Raw genomic sequence first — 22,941 nt, forward strand, 5'->3', positions numbered from 1 at the left:
GGGGGAGCGGGGCGAGGTGCGCTCCTGCCCGCCGCAAAGTCACCCGCACCGCACGGACTTGCCTTAACTCCTCTTTTTTTTTTTTTTTTTTTTTTTCTCCCCCCCTTTTTTTTTTTTCTTTTTTTTTCCTTTTTTTTTATTTTTTTTTTTTTTTTTCTGGAAGGAGGGGGGATTCTTCATTTTCGCACTTGATGTTTTTCTGAAAACTTCGTTAGGATTTTCCCCTTGCACCAGCCTGGACTAATGGATTACCACCTGCTCGGACTAATTTTATCTTTCCTCTTCAATGGCACAAAGGTCTTAGCTGGTTACCCAATTTGGTGGTAAGATTTCTTCCCCCCTTCCCCTCTTTTGATGGTTGATTAATTAATTAATTAATTATTAGCTATGGGATCTGTGTGTATGTGTGCCCCTTCCTTTTCACCCTTTGCCCTGCTGAGCTGGCCATGACTGCGTGTTTGATTCTAAGCATAATTTCTTCAGATTTGATGGGTAATTAATGAAAAGTTTGGGGGGTATTTTTAAAGGGCAATGTCTAGGTTTCCCTTTCCGCAAATGGAGTCTTCCCCACCACTCTTAATTTCTCCATTTTTGTCACTGTAGCAATAGGCATTTGTTTTGGATGTAAAAGGATGCATTTTTATTTTCTTGTGCAATAGCAATTTTATCTGTCGCATGACTGTGTAGCAGGTATTTTTTTCTTTTCCATCAAACTGTGATCAGTCCTTTAAAAAATATTTAATTCTATTTTCTTTCTGGCTGCTGCAGTTTTTGGACTTCTTTCTCTTCTTTTGTTGTATTCTGTCATGTGAATTTAGTCCAGCAAATAAGCTAAGAACGCAAATGGCACCTGAGAAAATATTCATTAGTAAAATTCCTCAAAGATGGATTTTGTTCTGGAAATGTCATTTATTTCCTTTCACCAACAATATAAATAATTTTTTAAAGAACTGGTTATATCTTATTGTGGCTGATAAGTAACCCAAGTTACTTATTTTAAAAATAAATACAGCAGTATAGAAATAAATGTATTAACAAAATGTAATTGGAAGCACTTTAGAACAAAAAATACAGAATAAAACATTTCAGGTCATCTGAACACAGCACACAGCGAGTTGCATAACATAATATTTCAGTTAATTTCCCTCTTTATCGTGTAGGATTTCTCATTGGAATATATCTCGTTAAGTTTCTGTATGTGCCAGGTAGGGGCTGTAAGCCTAATCATCCGTAGGGTAAAGAGGGAGATGTTGGAATTTGGTGCTACGGAGATTCTTGGGTTATTTTCACCTTTCCAGAGAAGTCTTTTTTTTTGATTATTGAATTAGATCCTTTCAGTGCCAACATGGAGATGGCAAGAAGTAGGTGGGAGTGAACTTGGAGGTGGACTGCCATGTCTGGGAATGTTTAGAAATCAGAAGGGAAAAGCCGAATTGTTTTTTTAAAATAATCCATTTATCACCGTGGACTTTGAGAATGAAAATGTGCAGTTCCAGTAGAGAAAGACTGAGCATACAATGAGAAGTCCATGCTCAGGAAGCATTTAAAAGCTACACAGGTTCATGAAATGGCTAAATCACAGCATGTTTTACTGAAGAATTAAATTATTTCCTCGCCCCGAGCACGGCTGCTCAACTTCAGGACCGAAGCCTGGGGCAGGGGAGCCTCCTGAAATATAGACAGCATCACTTTGATTCCTTATATCCCTTTTCTCCTTCAGCTGGGGAACGGTGTGTCTGAATGGGGTTGCGCGGTGGGTTGTAGAACAGGTCAAAATTACATGGCTGGATCTAAAGGCACGAATCTGCATGGGGCAGCGATACCTCGCTGTGCCATCAGCTCTCCCAGGGTCTTGCCAGCTCCTGACCTGCCTCACGCTTTGATATAAATTGGGATTTAACAGCAGAATCAAGGAGGGTTTTGACGTTCAGAGTGATGAACCAAGATGTTCTTGACAAAAAGGTCTGGTTTTTTTCCCCTGTGAGGCAAAAAAATGTCCCCGCGAGCAAAATGCCTCTCCCTGTTTTCAGGAGAAGACGCTGCAGACAGGTGTCTGCCCCATGTTCTTGCCTTCCCCAAAATCCCTACAAGTTCACCCAAAATGAACAATGCAGAGGACATGTAAGAAACACCAGGGGTATGGCAAGCAGCATCCATGGGAAAGGAGGCAGCTGAACAAGCCATACGCAGAATTTTATGCCATAGATTCACATCTTGCAGATTTGTCTGAGATTCTGGGAACACCAAAGTGCCCGAGAGCCTCTGCTGCACCACAGGGATGGGAGGAGGTACCCCACGTAGGGTCGAGGGCTATCAAAAATGGCATCAGTTTTTTCAGGGTTCTTGAAGGCTGAGTGAGCAGAAGGGCAGAAAAATCTGGGCCAGGGCTCCCTGACTGCTCAGGCAGAGACAATGCTTCCCGCAGCACACAAAATTAAATGTCTCCTTCAGTCCCCACTGAGGGCTTTGAATATCTGCTCTCTGGAGCTGAGGTCTCACGTACAGTGTGTAGCGTGATGTGATACAGACTCTTAAAGAAAAGGATGTTTTTCCAGTTGTCTTCCTGATCCTCTGACCTTTAGGCAGGCACAGGGCAGACTCTGGGGGAATGAGTCCCATTTGCAGGATCCAATGCACCCCAAAACAGAGGAAGGGAAGCAAAGATGGGCACAGCATCAGCCCAGTCCCCTGCACCCATCCAGGGCAGGCTGGACCAGAGATCATCAGTGGTTCCTCATCCTCAGGTAAACCCATCTCTCCTAGATACGAGACCTTCAGGAAGACTGGTCATCTTGCAGGACCCTGGGACTGCTGACAGAGTGCCCCATCCTCTGGTGCAACTTTTCTGGGTATTTTTCCACTGAATAGGGAATATTTTGGCAGCAAAATCAGAACAGATCATTCCTGCTTTGGGACATAAATGGGAAAAACATTTATTCCTGTGGCAGAGAGGAAGCGTCTAAATGTGCACAAGGAAAAGAACTGCAATAAGAACGGGGTCTCAGCACCTGGTAAATGGGTTTAGGGGTGACTGGAATAATCCAGCTACTCCACAGTGCAGTCAGACAATGCCGGCAAGCACTACATTGATGACAGTGCAGTGGAAGGGATAAAAGCAAAAAGATGAAGCTGCTGAGGGTTTGCACTGCATTATATTTTTTACTGAGGGGCCAGGGAAGGATGCTGCCATCTGGTTATAGTATCTAGAGAGAGCATAACTCAACAGCAGCCCTCCAGCTCACACACCATCATGTTGGGGGGGGGGGGCGGGGGGAGCGTCCTGCCCTGGGCCTCAGTGGTGAGACATTATGTGCGAGGCTGAAGCCATCGGCTCTTGGCACAGGGAGCAGCCTGGGCAGACACCACGCAAAGGGAAGGACCTTGTGGGGCAAATACAGACCTGCAGCATCCAGGCTCACAGGTGGCAGTGGAAAGGTGGAGCACTGGGCTGCAAAGCCAGGAGCGGGGTTTGCAGTCCAGCCTGGTTGATTTTTAGAAACTCCCTGATGTCACCCTGTCCCTGACCAACTAGTGTGCTCCCAGGCAATACCTGACCAAGGTCCAGGGGTAGCACGGACCATAGACATAAGCTTCAGTGAGCAGGGCTGGTATTTTGCCGTAGGTCCAACCCTTCTTCACGTGCTTCCATCCTGGTACAGCAGATGGGAAAAGGAACAAGTGAGGCACAGATGGGAAAAGGTCATCTAAATGCTGCCTGCCAGAGTGCCGACGCCAACATAAGCTTCCTCAGATAAGTGTCCAATACATGCTGTCTGGGTTACTGCTGCTAAAAGAGAGGCAAGGAAGGATGAGATGGAGAGGTGGAGTGAGGCCATGAAGACCAAGACTGCTGCTCTTCCTGACCCTTCAGGAATGGCATGGGTGGAAGCAAAGTGGGCAACAGGGTCACAGCTACCATCCCAGCCCTGCAGGCAGCAGTTGTGGGTCACACCAATAGCCTTTTTAGGTGCCATCAGAAGGGATAGTGGTGACACCGACTAAAAAAAAAAAATGACTGCAGGTGTAATCCCAAATACCCTAATGACAGCATACATAACAGAACACATCTGAATCATTGGGGTTTGGGGGCATCAAGGCATGAAAGACTGGTCAGTGCAGCATTATAGATAGTGATGGATGGCCCCAGAGCTTTCTGGTGATGTCCTGAGAGAATTTAGATGAAAATCTAGCCCGAGGCCAGAGCTGTGGCAGTGCAGGCCTACAGAGATATTGTGACCCAGGAAACAACTAAAACCATTCCCAATATACTGATACATGTGCAGAGGCTGAAGACGACAGTCAGGGAGACAACTCTACCTATGAACTGAGAAGAAACACCAAGCGCTGTCCTCTTCCATGAGCACCATTCACCAAGAAGTCTTGAAAAACTTTGGCGTGTCACTAGCCTGAAGGAAGAAGCCAGATTTGGAGTCATTGGTGTAAACAGAGTAAAATATCCAGCCCCGCTCCTCTCATCATTCCTCAAGACATAGCACTAATAGGTCCCTGCCCATAACTGTGACTCCTGTAAAGTGAGTCTTACCAGTCAGCATTCATTGGCCTCTAAGCCAAGGGCTTGGCAACTAGAAGAATGGCTTTTGTCTGTCAAAAGTTATTAAATTTTATTTCTATCCCTCAGAAATGTTTTCAGGGGAAGCTGGAGGTTTGGCAGCTGGCTGAGGATCCCAGTGGCCTTGGGCCCCCAGGGAAAGGGAGACAAACTCAAAAACATGTTCTTACTGCTCCCACAGTAGCTTCCTCATTAGAAAAAAAGACTGTATGTGAAAAACATTTACATTTAGATGCAGTCTGAAGTGACATGTGACTCGTCTCCTTTAGCTTTCAGTGTCTCCCCTTGCTGAAACAAGTGGGAGACTTCATTCTCTTGACAGTCTTGGTTTTTTTCATTCTCTGAAGGTTCAAAATATTTATATCCCACAGCCCATGTTTTGTTATAGGCTTAAAGCTTTCTTCAAAAAGAAGAAAATTGCAGAGCAGCATCACACCATGGGAGTGGATTTCCTGATGCAAATCCAGCTGCTGTAGCACCACAAAGGAAGAAAAAGACCCCACGTATAATTTTCCTACAGCTTAAAATGCAGCTGGTTCTAGGGCAAATGACTAAGATAATGATGGAGTTTGTCAGGAACGGAGCTGACTGCACTTACCGTGCAAGCCCGGAGGTGCTGCTCCAACTCCTGCTCTGGCACATGAAGCCAAGGCGCCCCACCAGCAGCCTGCGCTGGCACATGAACCTCTGAACTGGAAGAGCTGACGCCCAAACCAGAGGTCACCTTCTGCTGAGGCGGCTGGAGGGGTGCGAACACCTCAGGGTGCAAACAGGGTCGTGCCACCGGCTGCTGCCCCTAGATCCGCCACGCGGCAGGTGAGGCTCCTTGGGGACCACAGCGAGGCCAGAGGTAACGCCAAGAGGTGCTGGGGTGACACGTGCCCGCTCGTGAAAACAGCTGTCAACTGAATGGCCGCAAGCATCTTGTGGTTTTAAAGGTTTTCTTCAGCGTTCTCTGCAGCCAGGCATGGCCAGTGGGAATCCACGTCACCACCCGGCCAAACAGGATGGTTGGTCCTTGCCATGCAAGCAAGAGCTTTTCAGGCTGGAATTCAGCTTTATCAGCTGTCCCATAGAGCAAACAGCCATGGGCAGCCCTGACCATTGCCAGAGGGGAGCTTCGAGGACGAGCAGCCTTGTGGACCTCAGCATACCCCAGGCTTGGCGGTGTGCTGGCATGGCCAGGCAGCTTCTCGCGAGGGGTTTTCTTTCTCCCCTACACGGCAGAGCACAGCACAGCCCTGAGGGCAGCAACAGCTTCAAAATGCTACTAGAACAACAACAACACAGAGCAATAAGAAATGTACGCATTTCCCTAAGTATCAGGGAGCCTCATTCCCCCAAAAACTAACAACTCGCGTCTCCCGGGATGTCCCAGCCCCAGGGATCCACTCTGTCCTCCAGGGCCAGCAGCAGCCTGGGGCCAGGTGCACGCAGGGAGGAGGGCTTCAACTCACACAAAGACTTAAAAGTGTTTCTGTCCTTAAGCCAGAAATCTGTTACCATTCCCGTAACCAAATTCAGAAGTAAATGTAAGTGGTCACAAAGAGCTTTTAAGAGGCAGTTTAATTGCAAACTGATTGCTTTTCATTTGAGTCCTTCATTAAAAGCAGCAGTCGGCAAAGTGAAGCACCTGCCTAAGGGACCCCATGCAAGAGCACTGGAAATTTAGGGGGTGCTTCTGGCCACCCGGTAGTCTTAGCTGAGGGCTGGTGGTGGGGTGTTGGGGATGCAGGAGGCCACCAGCCAGTGAATCCACATGCCAGCTGTTCTGCACGCTGACTTGCTTCCCTAGCTATACGTCACCACTCACCTCCGTGTGGTCAGGTGGAAACTTCACAGCCCACCCACAGAGCTGTGGGTTTGCAGGCAGGAACCGATGGCTGCAGTTAGCAGCAGGAATATGAACTCACAGTTGTCCTCGTCTCCGACAAAATGAGCCGGGTGCTGGGCTACACTGGGAGGACTGGGGGCAGCAGATCGAGGGGGGCTGTCATCCTCTGCTTGGCATTTGCAGCACCTGTAATACCGTGTTGGGAAGTGCCCCCGGCAGCTCAAGAAGGAGCTAGACAAGCTAGATGGTGGCCAGTGGGTGCTTCCAAGGTGGCGGCAAAGATGTGGGGCACAGCTCACCAGGAAGGGTCTGGCCATGAGGCGGTGGAGGGCGGTTCAGTAGCAGCCTATGTCTTCTTGAAGGGCTCTTACAAATATGGTAGAGCCAGTCTCTTCACTGCAGTGCCAAGCTATATAACCAAGGGCAATTGTCACAGGCTGGGACTTCAAAGGTTCATGCTTGCATGAGGAGACCCACCTTGCTCCAGGGTGGTGTGGCTCCGAGCCAGGTGCTCAAGGAGGTGAGGAGGTGCTGTCCTGGGACATTTGCAGGACTCAACTGCCTGAAGCCCTGGCCACCCTGGGCCGGTGCCGGGGAGTATCCTACTCCGAGCAGGTGCTTGGCCTAGAGACCTCCCAGGATCCTCTCAGCCATCGCTTCACTGGCTGTGACACACAGCTGAGGCCAACAGTGGTGCTGCAAAAGAGGCAAGGTGTTAGACCTTTTTTAGGTCCTGGATTACTCAGTTCCCAGCATATGCCTAACATGGGGCGGGGACCTTCATTAGGACCCTGAGCACAACTGAGCACCCCTTATCCATGGGACAGCCCAAGGCTTACAATGACAACACACGGCCCAGCACACACGTGCCAAGGAGAGACCTGATGGTCACTCAGGTCACCCCTGCTATATGCTACATCTTCTGTGCCCGGGTATGACTCACTGCCGTGCCGACTAGGTCATGACAGGTCTTTAGCTAGTGCTTTCTCACCGCCTCTGTCTTGGCTGTGCTGCTCTCCAGCTCCTGTAGCACCGTCACTGCTCAACTGGGTGTGCAAGCCAAGGAGAGATGCAAGGATGCCTTCAGCCCTTCCTCCCTCTCTGCAGGCACAGCGCAGACCTGGGCAGTCCAAGCCTCCAGAGGGCACGACTCCAAGGTCACTAAATCACTTCTGACTTTTAAACTTTCATAATTTAACTGATGCTCTGAAGGCACTTTATTTCCACTGCTGTCCTGGAGGCCAAATCAACACCGCCCACATACTCACCAGGGCTGGTAACCAGGAGGTAGAACATTATCTTCCACCTGACAATGGTGATAGGGTCTCAGTGATGCTCCTCAGGCCCTTCCACTGCCAAGTCAAACAGTTCAGCCTGCACTATTGGCTGGATTTTGTAAGGAAAGGCAGGAAAACGTAGCCAGTTTTAAAGAACAAGCTTTAAATATGAAATAATAAAGATTGAAGAATTGTGCTGGGTATTGAAAAGATGCAGATATAATGCACAGCACTCTCGGTTATCTCTGTCACAGATTCAACTGAAAAATGTCTTCATCTGATGTATGCTACAGACCTCTGTTTCTAAGGCTTACCAGCAGATGGGCCAGCCATCTAGAAATACACCTTGTCTCCTGCTGAGACGTGGAAGCTTTTGGTCAATCTGCCAACAGGAATTGCAATAATATCCCTCTTGCCTTACAAGAGCCAAGCTGCTTTAATCAATGTGTGCTTAACATACAAAAATCATTAGCCAGGGTAACGATGGTATTTGTTTAGATGTGTCTTGCTGCTAACACTCTCTTAGCATGGCAGATCCGATTTGCATGACTTGTGTTGAGCTGCAGTACCACCTATGGCAAGTTGGCTCAAATTGAGCCTGTTTTAAAGTTTTTGCCAGGCCTGAGTGACACAACCTAGGCACGTCTAGTAGGAGTCTTTACAGTTGCTAGTTACCATCTTCCCACCGATTAGCGTTTGACTCATTTTAATATGTGATGGCATGTCAAATACAGAACATTTTTGAGCATTAAGACAGAATTCTGGATTCAGAGTCCAGCCATTCAGCAATGTGAACATACCTGAAGTCCCTGGTGAAAGTCAAGGCCTTTGTCCATCCAAGAAATACTTCCAAGTAACTATTACCATTTTTTCAACATTACAAAAACGAAAGACTTTTTGAAGATGAATTCATGTATCTTATTTGTGTCCTTATGGATATGATCACCTCCCAGGAAATATGGACAAACAGGGAAATAAAAATCCAGTAGGGTGGCATTCCTAATCTGCTTCTTCAGCTCCCAAAACCACCCAGTGGATCTACCAGTGATTTTCCTAAAGGTTCTGAAATGAGAAGGATTTGTTAGCAATTTGGCTGTATAATTTACATATCACATATATAGACAGTTATAGCTCATGTTCTTTAAATTACTCAAAGTTTAATTTTAGCCTGCTCTTGGCAGGTGCAATCTTACAAAATGAACCTCAGATTAAGTCAGCAAAAGTATGTACAAATGCAAGTGGTTTAATATTGCCTACAAACTTGAGTAATATTACAGTGATGCTGGATGTAATTAAGAGCTTCTGATATCAGGTGTATTATTTAAGACTGTTTAGTTGAAGTTTCCAGGATGAAGGTCATATCTGAATGGGGTTATTGGCTGAGAACCATTGTGTCACGATTGACACTTAGTGCCTTTTTAACACTATCTGGGCATTGGCTGTGGGTGATTTACAGCTCTTCCTGTGATAGGATAGGAAAAGCAAGCTTAGGACTAGGCATTCCTTGAGAGTCCCCACTTCAAGTCCAGGAGCCCTCCTTTTCCTACCATATACACTGACCAGGAGTGTAGCCAGGACTCCTTAAGCATTCCAAAATAACCCCAAAACAGAAGATATTTGCAAACCACTGGACAAGACAGCGGTGCTTTACAAAGATCTCTCTTCTCCTTTGTCTAACACGTTACCCCAGCTAGGGGGTGCCTGTTTCCACATCATACATCCAGCGTGTTTAGCTGACAGACAGACCAGTGTTGACGCAGGGTGCTCAAGAAAACTTCTACTGTCACCTAAGAGAGAAACTGCGAGTCATCCTTGGCTGGAAGGGCTTCTACTGCAGAGGCTTGAAAAAAAGGAATATTTACCCTGTAACAACAAAAATGTTGACCACCAGGACTGTTGGCGTAGTTGCTTTGCCATCTCTGAAAACACGGAAGAGCTACACTTTGATAAGCAAATTTGCTACGATAAATGAGCCAAACTTTCTAATTCCTTTTCTAAAGATAGGTTTTCTGATTTGGTAACTTGCTAATTTGTCTTTTTCACAATTCTCTGAACCTGTCTGGTTTTAATTAATCTTACACATCTAATCAAGTCTAACTGGCAACTTTCCCAGTATTTGCACCTTTCATTTCTGAATGAGAAACACTCTCCCTGAGCCCCTCTAGTATTGCATTGGCTCAGGCACCAGACGTGCTCCTCTACCTTTTCAACAAACAGACTCCCCAAGTTTAAAACAGAAGGGGTTAGCATTAGGTGATAAAATCTTGACTTTTTTATTCTGATCCCATTTCTGTGTCTCATAACGATCCAGTTTCCCTGCAGCAACTTTCTAGAAATTGTGACAAATTATAATTAAGAAATTTGCAGTGATGCTTGAGAACTGTCACAGGGGCTTTTCACAACTCCAGCAGAGCCCTGAGAAGTGCCTTCAACTCCTTACTGCTCTCCTCTCACTGGTGATACTCACCGTGCAGGTAGCCTTGTGTTCATGGGTCACCTTACTGACACCAGCATGTTGGCAGCATGACTTTTACTTGCACAGGTCTAAAAATGAGACGAGTGTTGCAGCACTATCAAAACTAGGTGGCCACAACAAGGATTTTACCATCCCACACCAGGTTAACTTCAAGAAGTAGCTCCCACACCTTGTCCCCGCACAGCCACCAATCCCCCACAAGGTTTTAAAAGTCCATCTACTGTCTGCGCTGTTTCTCCATCCTCTTCAGGCCAGTCCATCCTGCTTCTTACCTCTGCTGCATCCTGATTCTTCCTTCTCCAGGCTCCTCTTCCAGCCAGCCTCTCCTCATCCAGGCCCCCCTGCTTCCCCAAGGGCCTCCCCTACATCTGAGGCACTCTCTGTCCTCCCTCTACTTCTTCCAAGTCTCTCTTCACCCAGAGCTCCTCTTCCATACCCCTCAGAGCTGTTTAACTGCTTAGCAGGGACCAGCCACAGCTGCACGTTATCCATATCAGCCAGCCCACCGCCCCTGAAGCCAGCCCACAGCTGTACATTATCAATGTTAATTAACCTGCCTCCATTCCTCTAGAATTCCTCTACAGATGAGTGTCTATTTTGCTCCTTGGATTATGGTGGCAGACCAGGCCAACGGTCTCAGCTGACACGTCTGCAGTCCATCAGATGACTCCCATCATCTGCGTGTACAATACAGCTGGGTCCAGGCTTATCCGCAAACCAAAAAATGACTTAATTTTCTTGTAGGAGTTACTGTTTCAGCCTCCAGCCCACATTTCAGCCAATAGCACAGGAACCCCATGCCTCAGCTGTGCAATGCTCTCATTGCCGATCTATTTTTCACCTGATTTCCTAATATGTTCTTCCCATGACTGCGATATTTTCAATACTTATGGGTGCTTTTTGGTTTTTTGTTGTTGTTTCATTGTTGCAAAAGCTATTCAGTTGTCTTTTTTAATTCTGATTATTGTGTCATGTGTCCTTTGGCCTTATTATCTCTGGTAAAAACCAAATCATCTTTAATAAGTTTTTAATTAAATTAATCTGATTTCTGTTTGACAGGTAGTTTATGCAGTACACTGAGTTATGGTTATGTGTATATTTTCACTTTTCATTTCACTTTGATCATTTTTTCCTGTAAATCTCCTAAAAATAAGACCTCCTTTGTGGCTTTTGTGGGACATAGCCTGTTGCTTCTGTTGGGTTAAGTGAGAAAGCTGAAAGAGTCTGGGAGCTGATACAAGCCCTTACAAAAAGGGGACCTTTGCCTCAAACTAAGGCAACAGCAGTGCAATGTTCAGCTTCATCGTTTTGGAGACTTAAGTTCTACCAAAAGCCCCGTCTGCTGGGGCCATGTCTGCAGGCTGCCCAGTCTTACCATAGGCAGTGGTCTCACACCCTGGGGGCAACCCTTAACCCTTATCCTAAAAGATAAATGACAGGTCTGTTTGCAATCTGACCGTCACATTTCCCAAAACTGTTCTGTAAAATGAGGAAAGCACACAAACAAGGCAACAGCCACAAGGACCAGAAGGGTTGAATGCCTTCAGTTGAGGGGACAATATTTAGATTTGCAGCTTAGAGAACAATGACACAATACAGACCTTACAGATCATGAATGATGACAAGAGTGTGCGTAGGAAAAGACATTTATTTCTCGGGATTTAAGAACCTGTGTTGGGTTAGCCCAGGCTGGCAGCTAAGCACCACACAGCTGCTCACTCCCTGCCAGCAGGATGGGGAGACATGGGTTGAGGTAAAGACAATTTAATAGATAAAGCAAAACCTGCACGGACAAGCAAAGCAAAAAAAGGAATTAATTCAATACTTCCCCATCAGCAGGCAGATTTTAGCCACCTCCAGGAAAGCAGGGCTCCATCTCACATCATGGTTACTTGGAAAGACAAATGCCGTAACTCCAAACATCATCTTCCTCCTTCTTCCCCCGGCTTTTTGGTTAGTCAGTAGTTTATCACACAGTGGGGGCTCTTCAGCATGAGGCACCTCACCTGGTGATGCTCCAAAACTTCTGCCTTCTTGTCAGTCCATGATCACTTCCACGATTCCTGGGTCATCAGGGTTTCCCATTTAAGCCTGTGATCAGTGTGATCCACTTACTCCATGCAGTGTCAGTGCATGGTGTGCAGAGGAAACGTCCAGCCCAGCATGGGCAGATGAGGTTCCAGGAGGAGCTGTGCTTCAGTACCAGCTGCTTCTGAAGTGGCTCAAACGCCTACATATGCTGCTAATACCTCTTTTTTTGTTTGGAGGGTGTAAAGCATGTTTCTCACATCTTGTCCTGCCTGGACTGGCCCAAGAGCTACTGCATGAGCCGTCTCCTGTTTGATTTGTCCAGAGGTTTGTTGCTGCTCCACAGTGACATGATTGGCCCTTGGGTTTAAAATTGAGAGAAGCGTGTCATTAGATTGTGGAACTTGTTTCCAGAAAGCACTGTGGAGGCTACCTACACCATGGGGTGAGAAGTGGCTTGGAGAAAATCACTGAGAATCACCCCGCTGGTAGCCCTTCGGCATGACAATCCAGCGCTAAACTTCAGCTTGGGAAACCCACATCCCATCACTGCTGGAACCTGCGTACCCTGGGCAAAGCCATGTTCTACCCTTGCCTCGTTTCTCATGGTGTTTCCCTACATCGCTGAGATTGTTTGTGAAGGAGGCAGAACACTGGCTACCTTGACCTTTGGAGCAGACCTAGAGTCAGCCAGTTCAGTTTTTTCTGCAATATTCATGGCAGTTTGTGTCTCACATCGTTCTGGAGCCCAGCACCCCTCCACTCAGGGCTGCTTTGCTCTCCATGGAAGGAGGATAGCAGAGATGTAATTTTTCACCACAATAAACCAACAGGACTAATTCCAAATCCAGTTTCCAGAAGGTTCAATGCAGCTTCTCCATACTGTATTTGACATAAAGCACTTCAAGATCCAGTTCATCCAGCTGAGACAGAACTGTGTGCCTTAGCCTCAGCTATAGTGGCCAGGATGGGCAGGGGTGGCACCCGCCATCCCCTCCTGGGCCAGGGCACGTCACTGCTGGGGCAGCCTCAGGCTGTTTGTAGGAGCGGAATCAGCCCTGTTATCTTCAGTCCTGCCCTCAGGGCGCAGTGAAGAATACTCCAAAGAGAGGCAGCCCCAGGCACCCACCGTAGATCAGCCCCAGGTTACGGGCCGAGTGGATGGGCGTAGTAATTCTCATCCACAGCGTTCCGCGGGGTGTTCCCGTAGTACCTGAGCATTGGGCAGATGCTTTTTGGTGCCAAACATGGTGGCGCCCAATGGGTGGTTTCCAGACAGTTGGCACTAAGGATGTATTGAGGTTGGCCACCACCAAGGTCTCTCCAAAGCACCCCAGACTGGAGGCATGTGGAGAGGGCTTGGCTGCCCAGCGGGGGATGACCAGCAGCCCCCCTGGCCTGGGTGGGGAAGGGTTTTTCCTTCCCTTGATTTCTGCAATGCCCCATTCTGTGTTGAGTGTCCCGTCACCTCCTTCTCCCTGGTAGGACATTTCCCTCCATCAGCACCAGCTCTGAGGAAGGAGGCAGGAAAGGAAGGAGAATCCGAGTGGTGGGCTGTGGCCTTGCTGGGGGCACCTGGCAGGCAGGACTGGTGGTGGGAGGGGTGGCAAGGGGGCAGCAGCACTGGCAGGCGCGGGGGCCTCAATGGCAGGCGGTGTGTACAGAAACCCACAGCCCTGCCAGGGCTCGCCAATTTGGAGTGAGCAAGCCTCCAAACACATTTCAGCGTCTCTCTTTGGAGGAAAGGTTTTGCAGCGCTGACAATCTTGCTGTGTTTATTGCAGTCACAGCCTGGAAGCCTCCATTTGCATATGCAAATCATATGCATTTATGTAAATTCATGGGTGAATAATATTATCACAGTCTCTGCAGAATAGATTCTCTCCCATGGCAAATCACTCAATTGTGTTTTCTAAACTGAGAGTGACATTGCTTTGACCAGGCATTACTGAACATAACATTTATATCTGATACACGAAACAATAAAGGAGCCGGGCTCCTGGACACACACCCTTGTCAGCAACTTTATTCAGGCTGCATTCGTTAGGAAGAGAAGCAGACTCCGGCTCCCAAGCCCTGCCCCCCCACCGCCCCCCTCCCAAATCCTTCCAGCATTCGCTGGCAAATAAGTCAGGGCTGAACCGTATGGGATGCCGAGACAAAGGGGTGGAAGCAGATGCCAAATCACTTTCAAGCCCATGACAGAGCCCTGAGTCACCCAAACTGGAGCAGCTCTCCCAGAATGGGCTCATCGTACAAAAGTGCTGTTGCTGCAGCAACACTAATCCACACGCCAGTGGGCAGAGAGATAATGTAAGGGATGCAACAGCAGATTCGTTTGCTCAACGCCATGCTCAGACAAGGGGAAATGACAGTAATACAGAGGGATCTGCTTGCTCTGTTGGGAAGCCCTGTGCTGTGGGGACTCCTCAGGTTTCCGACATTAAAGGGACCCAGTCTCCGTGCAGGCGAATGGTTGGGGTCTGACCCCGCTCTCTGCTCTCTGGCTGGTTGACCCCACAAACGGAGCGAGGGGGGGATCTGACAAAGCTCCCTTCGCTGCCTGGCCGGGCAGAGGGACTCCTCTATAAGGCCGCGTCAGGCCCTGAGGGCTCAGCGGGACCGTGCATCGCACCCAGTCTGATCTGAGGAGCATTCAGTCCCCGGTCCCTCCCTAGCAGCCACCCACGTCAGCAGCAGGCTGCAAGGCCATCGGTGCTATGGCAGTGACCCCTCTGCACACCCCTGCTGTTCTGCTCCACTCCAGGGACCCTCTCCCTCCCACACGCAGTAAGGAAGGTGCTTCTAGGGCCAGCCAGGCAGTGCAGTCGCCATCACCAAAGCCTGGTGAGTGGTGTAATATGAAAACCATCTCCAAATGTGAACATCGGCTGATCGGGTCAGTTGAGGAAATACCTCAGGAAGTTACACAAGGTTTGGTATGGTCTAAGCGTGCCTCTTGCTGCCTGTTCGCTCAGCCCATGGTCAAGCTGTGGGGGGAAGCCAGCTGGGTGGCTTCTGGCTTTCACAGGGCATTGCTGTGGGTAAGGTTCCTGTGCTAGTGTGTGAGAAACATCTCTATGGCTTTTCTAATAGCATCTTGGCTTTTCCTGCTCACCTTTTCAAAAGATAACGCACCCTTCGTGGTTTGTGCTCGCAGCCTGAGGCAGCTCTGGTGGGGCTGAAAAGTCAGTTATGGCCACCTGAGACAGAGGTGTAGGCACGATGTCAAACCAAGGTCCAGGCTGCAGTCCACAGAACCTCACCCAGAGGCAAACAGGTAAAACAGGCCAGTGGATCGTGTTCTAAAAGTGCATCATTTTCTCCATTTGTTACAAAGGGAGCTTGAGTGACTAGCTTAGGTGGAGCTGGCCATAATGGGGACACCTAAAGGTTAGTTCCCTAAGCCACCCACCTTTTCAAGGTAATGTCTGTTAACTTAGAAAAAAAATCTGTAACAATGCCTATTCAAAATCCTTAGAAATGCAAGAGGTCCATGGAAGGACAGCTAAGATGTCCCTGAATATACTATGTCCAATACAGGACAATTAGTAGGAGACAAGGGAAGGCACCAAATTTACATTTTTTGAGAAGTTCAGGTTGGCCGTTAGGAAGCACTCTTTTCTCAGAGGACGTGGCACAGCCCTGGGAGAGGTTCCGCTGGAGGTGGGCTATCTTCGCCCTTGGAGGTTTACAAAATTTGGCTTGTCAAAACAATCACCAACTCTGTTTAGTGTTGGTGGTTGTCCTGCTCTGAGTCAGGTTGTCCTGCATCCACCTTTTAATATAAGAAATATTCGTATTTGTTGGTTTAACCAGACACAAGTCATAGACGCTAATGTGGAGGTATGAAAGGTTCTTAAATTGCTTTAGGACAGTCAGACTACACATTCCAATTGTTTCTTCTAGTCTGTTAATTCAGGATTTTCTGGATGTTCATGTATTCTTCTCTAGAGGTCTTTTTAAACCATTTACCAAATGCAGTTATAATCTGACAATCCTACTTTACACACAGGTACAACCTTAGAATATCTCATTGTCACCGAGAAACTGATATTCATCAATGCTGATAGCCTGAGCAGTTTTATAACCACCTTCTTCCAGCCTTGGTATGTCTTGTTTTCGTCAGTGTGTCTCCAGTCCTCCTCTCTTCTTAAGACACTGTGGTGTCCAACAGCACATTGATTCTGCCTCTAAAAAGAGCTGCTGGCAATGAGGGGCTGTCTTCTTATTATGCTGTGTGATTAAAACAGTGCATGAGTCATTTAACAGCCAGCCAGTACCTTGATCTTCCTTCTGTCTCTTCCTTCTGTGCTCGGCACAAGCATCTGAATTTCATTATTTCTTTAACTCTCAGGACTTCGAGGGTCAGCTTAGATGTCCAACCCCATCTAGTCTGTCGTGCTTCTTGGTGCCAGGCCCCTGCATGAAGCAACATGCCTTTGAAGAATTGGAGTGATATTGGTTACTGGACTAGAGAAAGTTTGCATTTGTACAATGAGAAACATTCCTGAGGATCAGGAATTAATTTTCTTTTACTTAGGACTCTGCACACTCCAAAAAAATGCACCAGGAATTTAGCACATGTTGCAGGACTCCCTGCTCAGGCTATAATTTTGCCATAGTCCTTTCTCAGTCACAGTGCCTAGTGTGCTCCATACTCTTGTGAGAAATGAATGCCTGCTTCTCTGCCAGGAGATCCAAAAAAAAAGCTTGGATCTTCCTCAGATCGACACCAGCATCCACGATGAGCTGCTGTTCTAGCACATACCGGTGCCTGGACTGCTCTTACGGGAGCCAAGGCAACTCGTAGCCACGTACTCGTGGCTCCATGCTCCGCAACAGTCCACGTGAGCTCAGAGGAGACAACCAAAGTCCTGATCTAAGAGACATCAACCTCCTGTACAAAGGGCTTTGACCACCTGGGAAAAACTTGAAAGCAGTTGTGCGAACAAGGAGTGCAGGGCAAGTGCATGCTGTATGCTGGTAGCACGCGTATAGTTCTGAAAATGCCTAACAAGGGCGCTGTCCCCAGATCAAACTATCTCTGGTAAGGATGGGGAACTGAGAGAGACAAAGGGTATGCAGGAAGCATATATCACTAATTGGTCCAGGTTTGGTCCAGGAACACTACACTTAGGGTTGCTGAAGATGCTACTGGCCCAGATTGACATGCAGGACTGCTCTGGGCCCTGTAGCAGAATTCGTGTCTGCTCTGGAGCCATCAGGACTCAAAAGCCAGCTGAGACTATGGAAAAGGTGCTAAGGCAGATACTGCAGAGCATGGGAGGGAACTAGCCAGTCACCTGGGTTGGTGGGAGCAGCTCCACTGTTTGATTTTTCAGACTGTGGATGCTTCTGCAGCATAAGATGCAAGCAGACCACTTGAAAAAAGTGTAAAGCTAATTTCTTTACAAAGCTTGTTTGCATTAGAAAGGAAAAGAGCAGATCCAGCAGAGGATGTAGGACCAAAAAAAAAAAAAATCTGCAGGGGACAGAGGAACTTTCATCAGTGGTCTTTGCACTTAAGGGCAATGCTTCAGCATCACGTGCTGTTGCACTGGGGGGGGTGACCAGCACAGCCATTTTGGTGAACCCAGTATCCTTCCTCCATCCCCCGCACTCGGGACCCTGGGATTCCTATGTGGACTGCAGTTACCATAAAGTCATTTCAAATTACTGAGTTGGCTTAAACTTATTATATCCAGTACCCCTGTGTACTTCTGTGTGTGTCACCTGATAATTTAAGGGGGTCTCACAAAATGGATGGAGGAGCTAACCTTTATTTAGAGAGGAAATGAGGAATTTTGGTTTCTCAGAATCCCCCCTTGCACTACAGCTGGATCCAAGCTCCTCCAGTGCTGCCCAAGCACATCCTCCTCCTTTTGCTGCCTCTGCAGTACAGCTGCTATCGATAGGTGCAGAGGCCCATGATGGCAGAAATCACAGCAAGACACAGAGCATATGGGCTCTCTCTCTTCATGAACCCAGAGGACAGGGAGAAAAAAATGCCTCCTTGCAAAGCCAGGCAGGGCTGTGTACTGTGACCACTGAATTTCATCCTTTTACCCCAAGGGTGAGGAATTCATTTGTATTGGCTCGAACAGTTCTTTTCAGAAAAGCACAGGCTGGATTTGAAGATACTCAGCGTTAGAGAATCTGCAACGTGTTGGACACTTGTCTTTTTCTTTGAAACTTGTGCCTTTGCATTTTGCTGGTCTGAATTCCCACTCACCAGCCATTGTCTTGCCCTCTTCTGCTGGACCGAAAGTCTTAATCTTCCCCTTCTTCTCACTGTAACTAAATAATCTCTCAGAAGTCTTTCCAATAGACTAATCAAACTGTCAACATAAGCCAGTGCCTCAGCTCGCTGCTATTGCTCTTTTGTCCCCTTTCCATGTTTAACATCCTATTTACAACCAGGAGGAGGCTTAAAAAACAGTGCAGTTTCTGCAGTAATGGCTGCAGCACCATGTGCCCTTGACCGGGTAAGACAGTACACACTTGGCCAGAACTCGATGAAGGCAACAGAAGTACAAAACCATCCTCAATACATCCAGGAGGGAAGCTGTAGGCAATCCTCAGAGCCTGGGAGCTGAGTAATCCAATTTCATAAACATGACACTGTCCTCTTTCCCCTTGGATGTCTTATTTAACTTTGCTGAATGTCAAAGGAGATGGTTGCATTCTCATGGAGATACCATTGTAGGTGGCTATGACTCACAGCCTACACAAGCTTCATTAAAGTGCTGCACGGCTGTTACGTGAGCCGTCTGCCGTTCGAGAAGTCACGTTTGTGATCAGGCTGCGACGTCCCCCGATCGCACAGTTGCGCTGCGGCCTTGGGTGGGTGCCCCTATACCCGACAGACGTATGGAAAAGGGTGGCCTTTTGTGAAAGCTGCAAGCCAGGCACCAGCTCTACCAGCAGCGCCCTGGGCTGCTGCCCATGGGTTTGCTCAGTGCCCAGGAGTTATGAAGCCTTAGAGCCCATTTCTGGCTCGCCACTCGTCCTGGAGCTGGCTGCTTCTTATCTCAGTTCCTCCTACCTCCTGCCTCTGTGCTGGGGCAGGGGAGAAGCATTGCCACGGCCAGGGGAAGGCAGAGTGCCCCAGCAGGCAGCTAGGCAGCCACGGCCAGGTGGTGACCACCAAGATCGTTCTAGAAGAACTTTATCCTTTGGCATCCTCCACTGTCTTTTTCCTTTTCAAGAGGTATTCCTGACCTTTCCATGTTCCAAATTCAACTGCTGTACCTAAGAGATGAATGCTGAAGTTCAGATTAGGTGTCCTCTTGGGAGTTTACACTTCTTCAGCCAAACTCAGCTGATTTCCACCAAGGGAGAAGGTACCCGATACAGCAAAGTCTATCTAACAGTCTCCCCCTCTCAGAAGGGGCAGGCCTACTGCTCCACCTCTCTTCCCTTTGCCAGCACCTGGTCCCCCCTGCCGAGCACCACTCCACCCATTCACTGGTGTCAGGTCTGGCATCTCTTTTGATCAAAGCCAAAAACAATTTGACTTGCTAAATCATCAGAACGCTAACTCAGCAAACCCAAAACTCTAAAGTCAGGGGCGGGGGAACACCTGGGTCTTGTGTAGGGAGGGCAGGTGAGACATCCCGTTTTGTTTTATTGCAGCCCCGTCGCAACCTGTACTGTAAAAACTGTGCAAAATAGCGGCAGAATGGATGCAGGATGTGGGTGATGGGTGGCAAGTTCATACGTAGGAGTGCAGCTCGTGCCATGCCCACAGGACAAAAGGAGGTAAGGGAGGGGAAAAAGGAATAAAACAAGAAGATTTAATTCAGTTGACATGGCAAAAATCTCACCGCAAACCTTTTGCCCTCGGTCAGACCTTGGAGGTCAGCCCTTGGTCATTCTCTCTCCTTGGCCTTCACCCAGCAAAGCCCATGCGCACTGCACTGCCTGGGACTCCAGGGCAGGTTCATGGGACCTCATCTGAGCAGTCCTTCCCTAGTTCTCCATGGAGCTCTCCCAGAGTGTGGTACCTCCATATGGACTAGATGAACTGTGCCCCATGGGTGCCTGCTTTTCCCCACCAGTTACCCAGGAAATCTTCAAGTGGCTTCAAACAGCCACTGGGAGTTTGAAGTGGAGAAGTGAACTTGTTCCCAGTGAGAGGGAGAACGGGAGGTACTGTCAATTCAGTGTCTGTCACACTCAGGTTAGGAGGAAAGTTTAAGAAATCCATGTTTTCTGAAATCCTGACTCTGGGTAACAGCACCCAGCATGTCCTGGCCCTTGCACCCATCTCATCACCCAGATCATCCAGCGTGCACGGCATCACTTCCCAAGAAGCGGCAGTAGCTCCTAGGACACAGACCACACTGAGGAGTTTGTTTGTCCTCCTCTGTCTCTGTCAGCAGATCCCAGGGGCTTGAGCCCGTGTTCTGCAGCTCAGGCTTTCCCAGCACCAGTTTTCCATTGACGTAACATCAGCAGATGACAGTCCCCACTTCACTGGTGCTTCCCTGCGATCTGACAGTTCTTCACACTTAGCAGGACCCAATCCCTCCATCTCTTGCAGAAGATATGTCATTGTTTGGACACCGGTTCCAAACAACACAGTTGATGGGGGGAGTGGGAACCTGCTCACAGCAAGCCCAGGGGCGAGGTCAGAGGGATCGGCTGCTGCAGCCTCCAGCACCAACCTGCCCACACGCTGCACGCAGCAGGAGTCACAGCGGGCTACCAGAGGGCTTTCAATTCCTTCTTGACTGAAACAGTGAACCTTGCCACACTTTGAGAGGCCCCTAAACCAGTGCCCGTTGCCACGTGTTCCTTTGGTGGTGCACCATCACTTGTGAGAATGGCTTTATTGCACCCTGCTGCCTCCTTGCCTGCAGTGATAGGTCATAGGGAAATGAGATTATCAACCCAGAATAAGCAGATGATCTGGTATCTAGCCAACACAAAAAAATATCTTTGTTTACAAAGAACAGCTTCCCCTGTGTGCAGATACGGGGCTTTTCATTTGACTTAATGCAGATTTTAGCCTTGGATGTGTTTCGATAGTTACTTCAACATCAGCATTGATTGGAAGTTAAAAGAAACAACACTAGCCTCTCCCTCTGGTTCCTCAGGCCCTAAACAGCATCCTCTTCGGTGGTTTTTTGTAGCATTCATTTTTTAGGAATACCTGAGAAATCATTCATCATTCTGATATCTCAAAAGCAAAGCTCATGCATTAATGGCCCCTCTCCCTTCAGCTGGGATTGTAGGCAGGGAACACGCTGCCCAGCCCTCGTACACGGAGTGGAGGAGCCATTCATTAACTGCTTTCTCCTTGTTTCCCTCTGGAAACACAACACTTCTCTGTGAACGGAGCAGGTTGCCAAATTTCTGACCAGCTGGTGCTATGCGCTCCCAACCCGCGCAGGCTGGCCACCTTTGCAGGTTCCTCCTGTGGTCCCCACCACTGTGGACGTCTCCCTGTCCCGTGGTGCTTGGAGGAAGGATCAAGTCCTCCTAGAAGAGGTTGCTGGAAGAGGGCTCTGCAGGTGTAGGGGACACAGCCCATGGAGGGAGGCACCACCAGGCTGCACAGGCAATAAATAAATAAAAATCACCCAGGACCGAAGGGAATTGAAATACCCTGAGCTGTCCCTCTGGGAGAGCTCTCAGGGACGCTTAACCTATTGCTAAGCAGCCGCAGGTTTGGGAGTGATTCCTAGGTGAACTTCTGCCTTTGTGAGGTTTTAGAAAGGCTTCTAGCCCTTAGGTGTGAATAAATTAAGGGAGAATCTTAACTGGGCAGAATCTGGCCTTGTGGGCTGCTGAGTTCTGTGCAGATCACACAGTTCATACATGCTATTTAATGAGGGAATTTTCAAACACACCAGCTGGGAAAAAAAAAAATGCTCTCTTGTTCAGGAGGTCACATCACACCGTTGTGTAAAGCCTGTAGACTTTCCAGGGCAGTAATACAGAAAAACCCTACGTCCACGCTCCTTCCCTTGGGACTTGCCCTTGCCTGGGGGATCAGCCTCTAATGCTTAGGCAGTTGAACCCCTTTTTTAAAAATATGACATTCCTGTCTGTTTTGCGGAGGCCACCAGTGATTGCAAGGTTTGGTGGAGAGTCTGTGGTATCGGTGGTGTCTCATAGCAGGACACAAGTGCCCGCTCTACAGAAAAGCTCACAACTCAGGACACGTTCAGTAGAGGTTAAATGGGGGGTGATTTATGAGCAAAGGCGTGGGATTCATTAAAGCTGTCCCGTTCTCTAGTAAACTGCAATGTTTCTTATTTGAATTCTGTCATCTTTTTTTTCTGTTCTCCATATTCAGTCAAGACCTGGCATTTCTCAAGCTCATATGTGCATATATATTGCATGCTTTGACTTGCAAAAATTTCCCTCTTGCTGCTCTTGATCTTCAGACAAACCCAAGTATTTGTGTCTTACCCTGTTCACAAAGAGCTGCAGTCAGCAAATTACAAGAATTAAAAGATATGAATATTATACCAGACACAATACCCCCTCAAAGGCCAGACAGCAGAACAGCGTTAGCAGCTGGAGGCACTTTGTGTCTAAGGGCACCTCTGTCAGGGCTGGGGCGAGATTCCCCATCTCTGAGCTCAAAATGAATGCCGGCCACTTGGTAACAACTCTTGGAGCGTTGCATCAGGCTGAACTAGACGGTTCAAAATGTACCGTAACAAAAGCCAGCAGGGTCTGGCTCTCCTGAAAGGTTTTATTCATCACGCACCTCTGCTTGCAGTGATTTTGCACAGCC

General features: G+C 48.1%; 1 protein-coding gene across 1 annotated transcript in view; it reads left to right on the plus strand.

The window, feature by feature from the left end:
* Window positions 1-242: 242 nt before the first annotated feature.
* Window positions 243-22,941, plus strand: part of WNT3 (Wnt family member 3) — a 35,679-nt gene continuing 12,980 nt past the window's right edge. Inside the window, exon 1 of the mRNA XM_037411204.1 lies at window positions 243-323. Coding sequence (XP_037267101.1) covers window positions 244-323 — 80 coding nt within the window. The 5' untranslated portion in view covers window position 243. The remainder of the gene's footprint in view (window positions 324-22,941) is intronic.

The sequence above is a fragment of the Falco rusticolus genome, chromosome 18, assembly GCF_015220075.1.
Source record: "Falco rusticolus isolate bFalRus1 chromosome 18, bFalRus1.pri, whole genome shotgun sequence".
Lineage (NCBI taxonomy): Eukaryota > Metazoa > Chordata > Aves > Falconiformes > Falconidae > Falco > Falco rusticolus.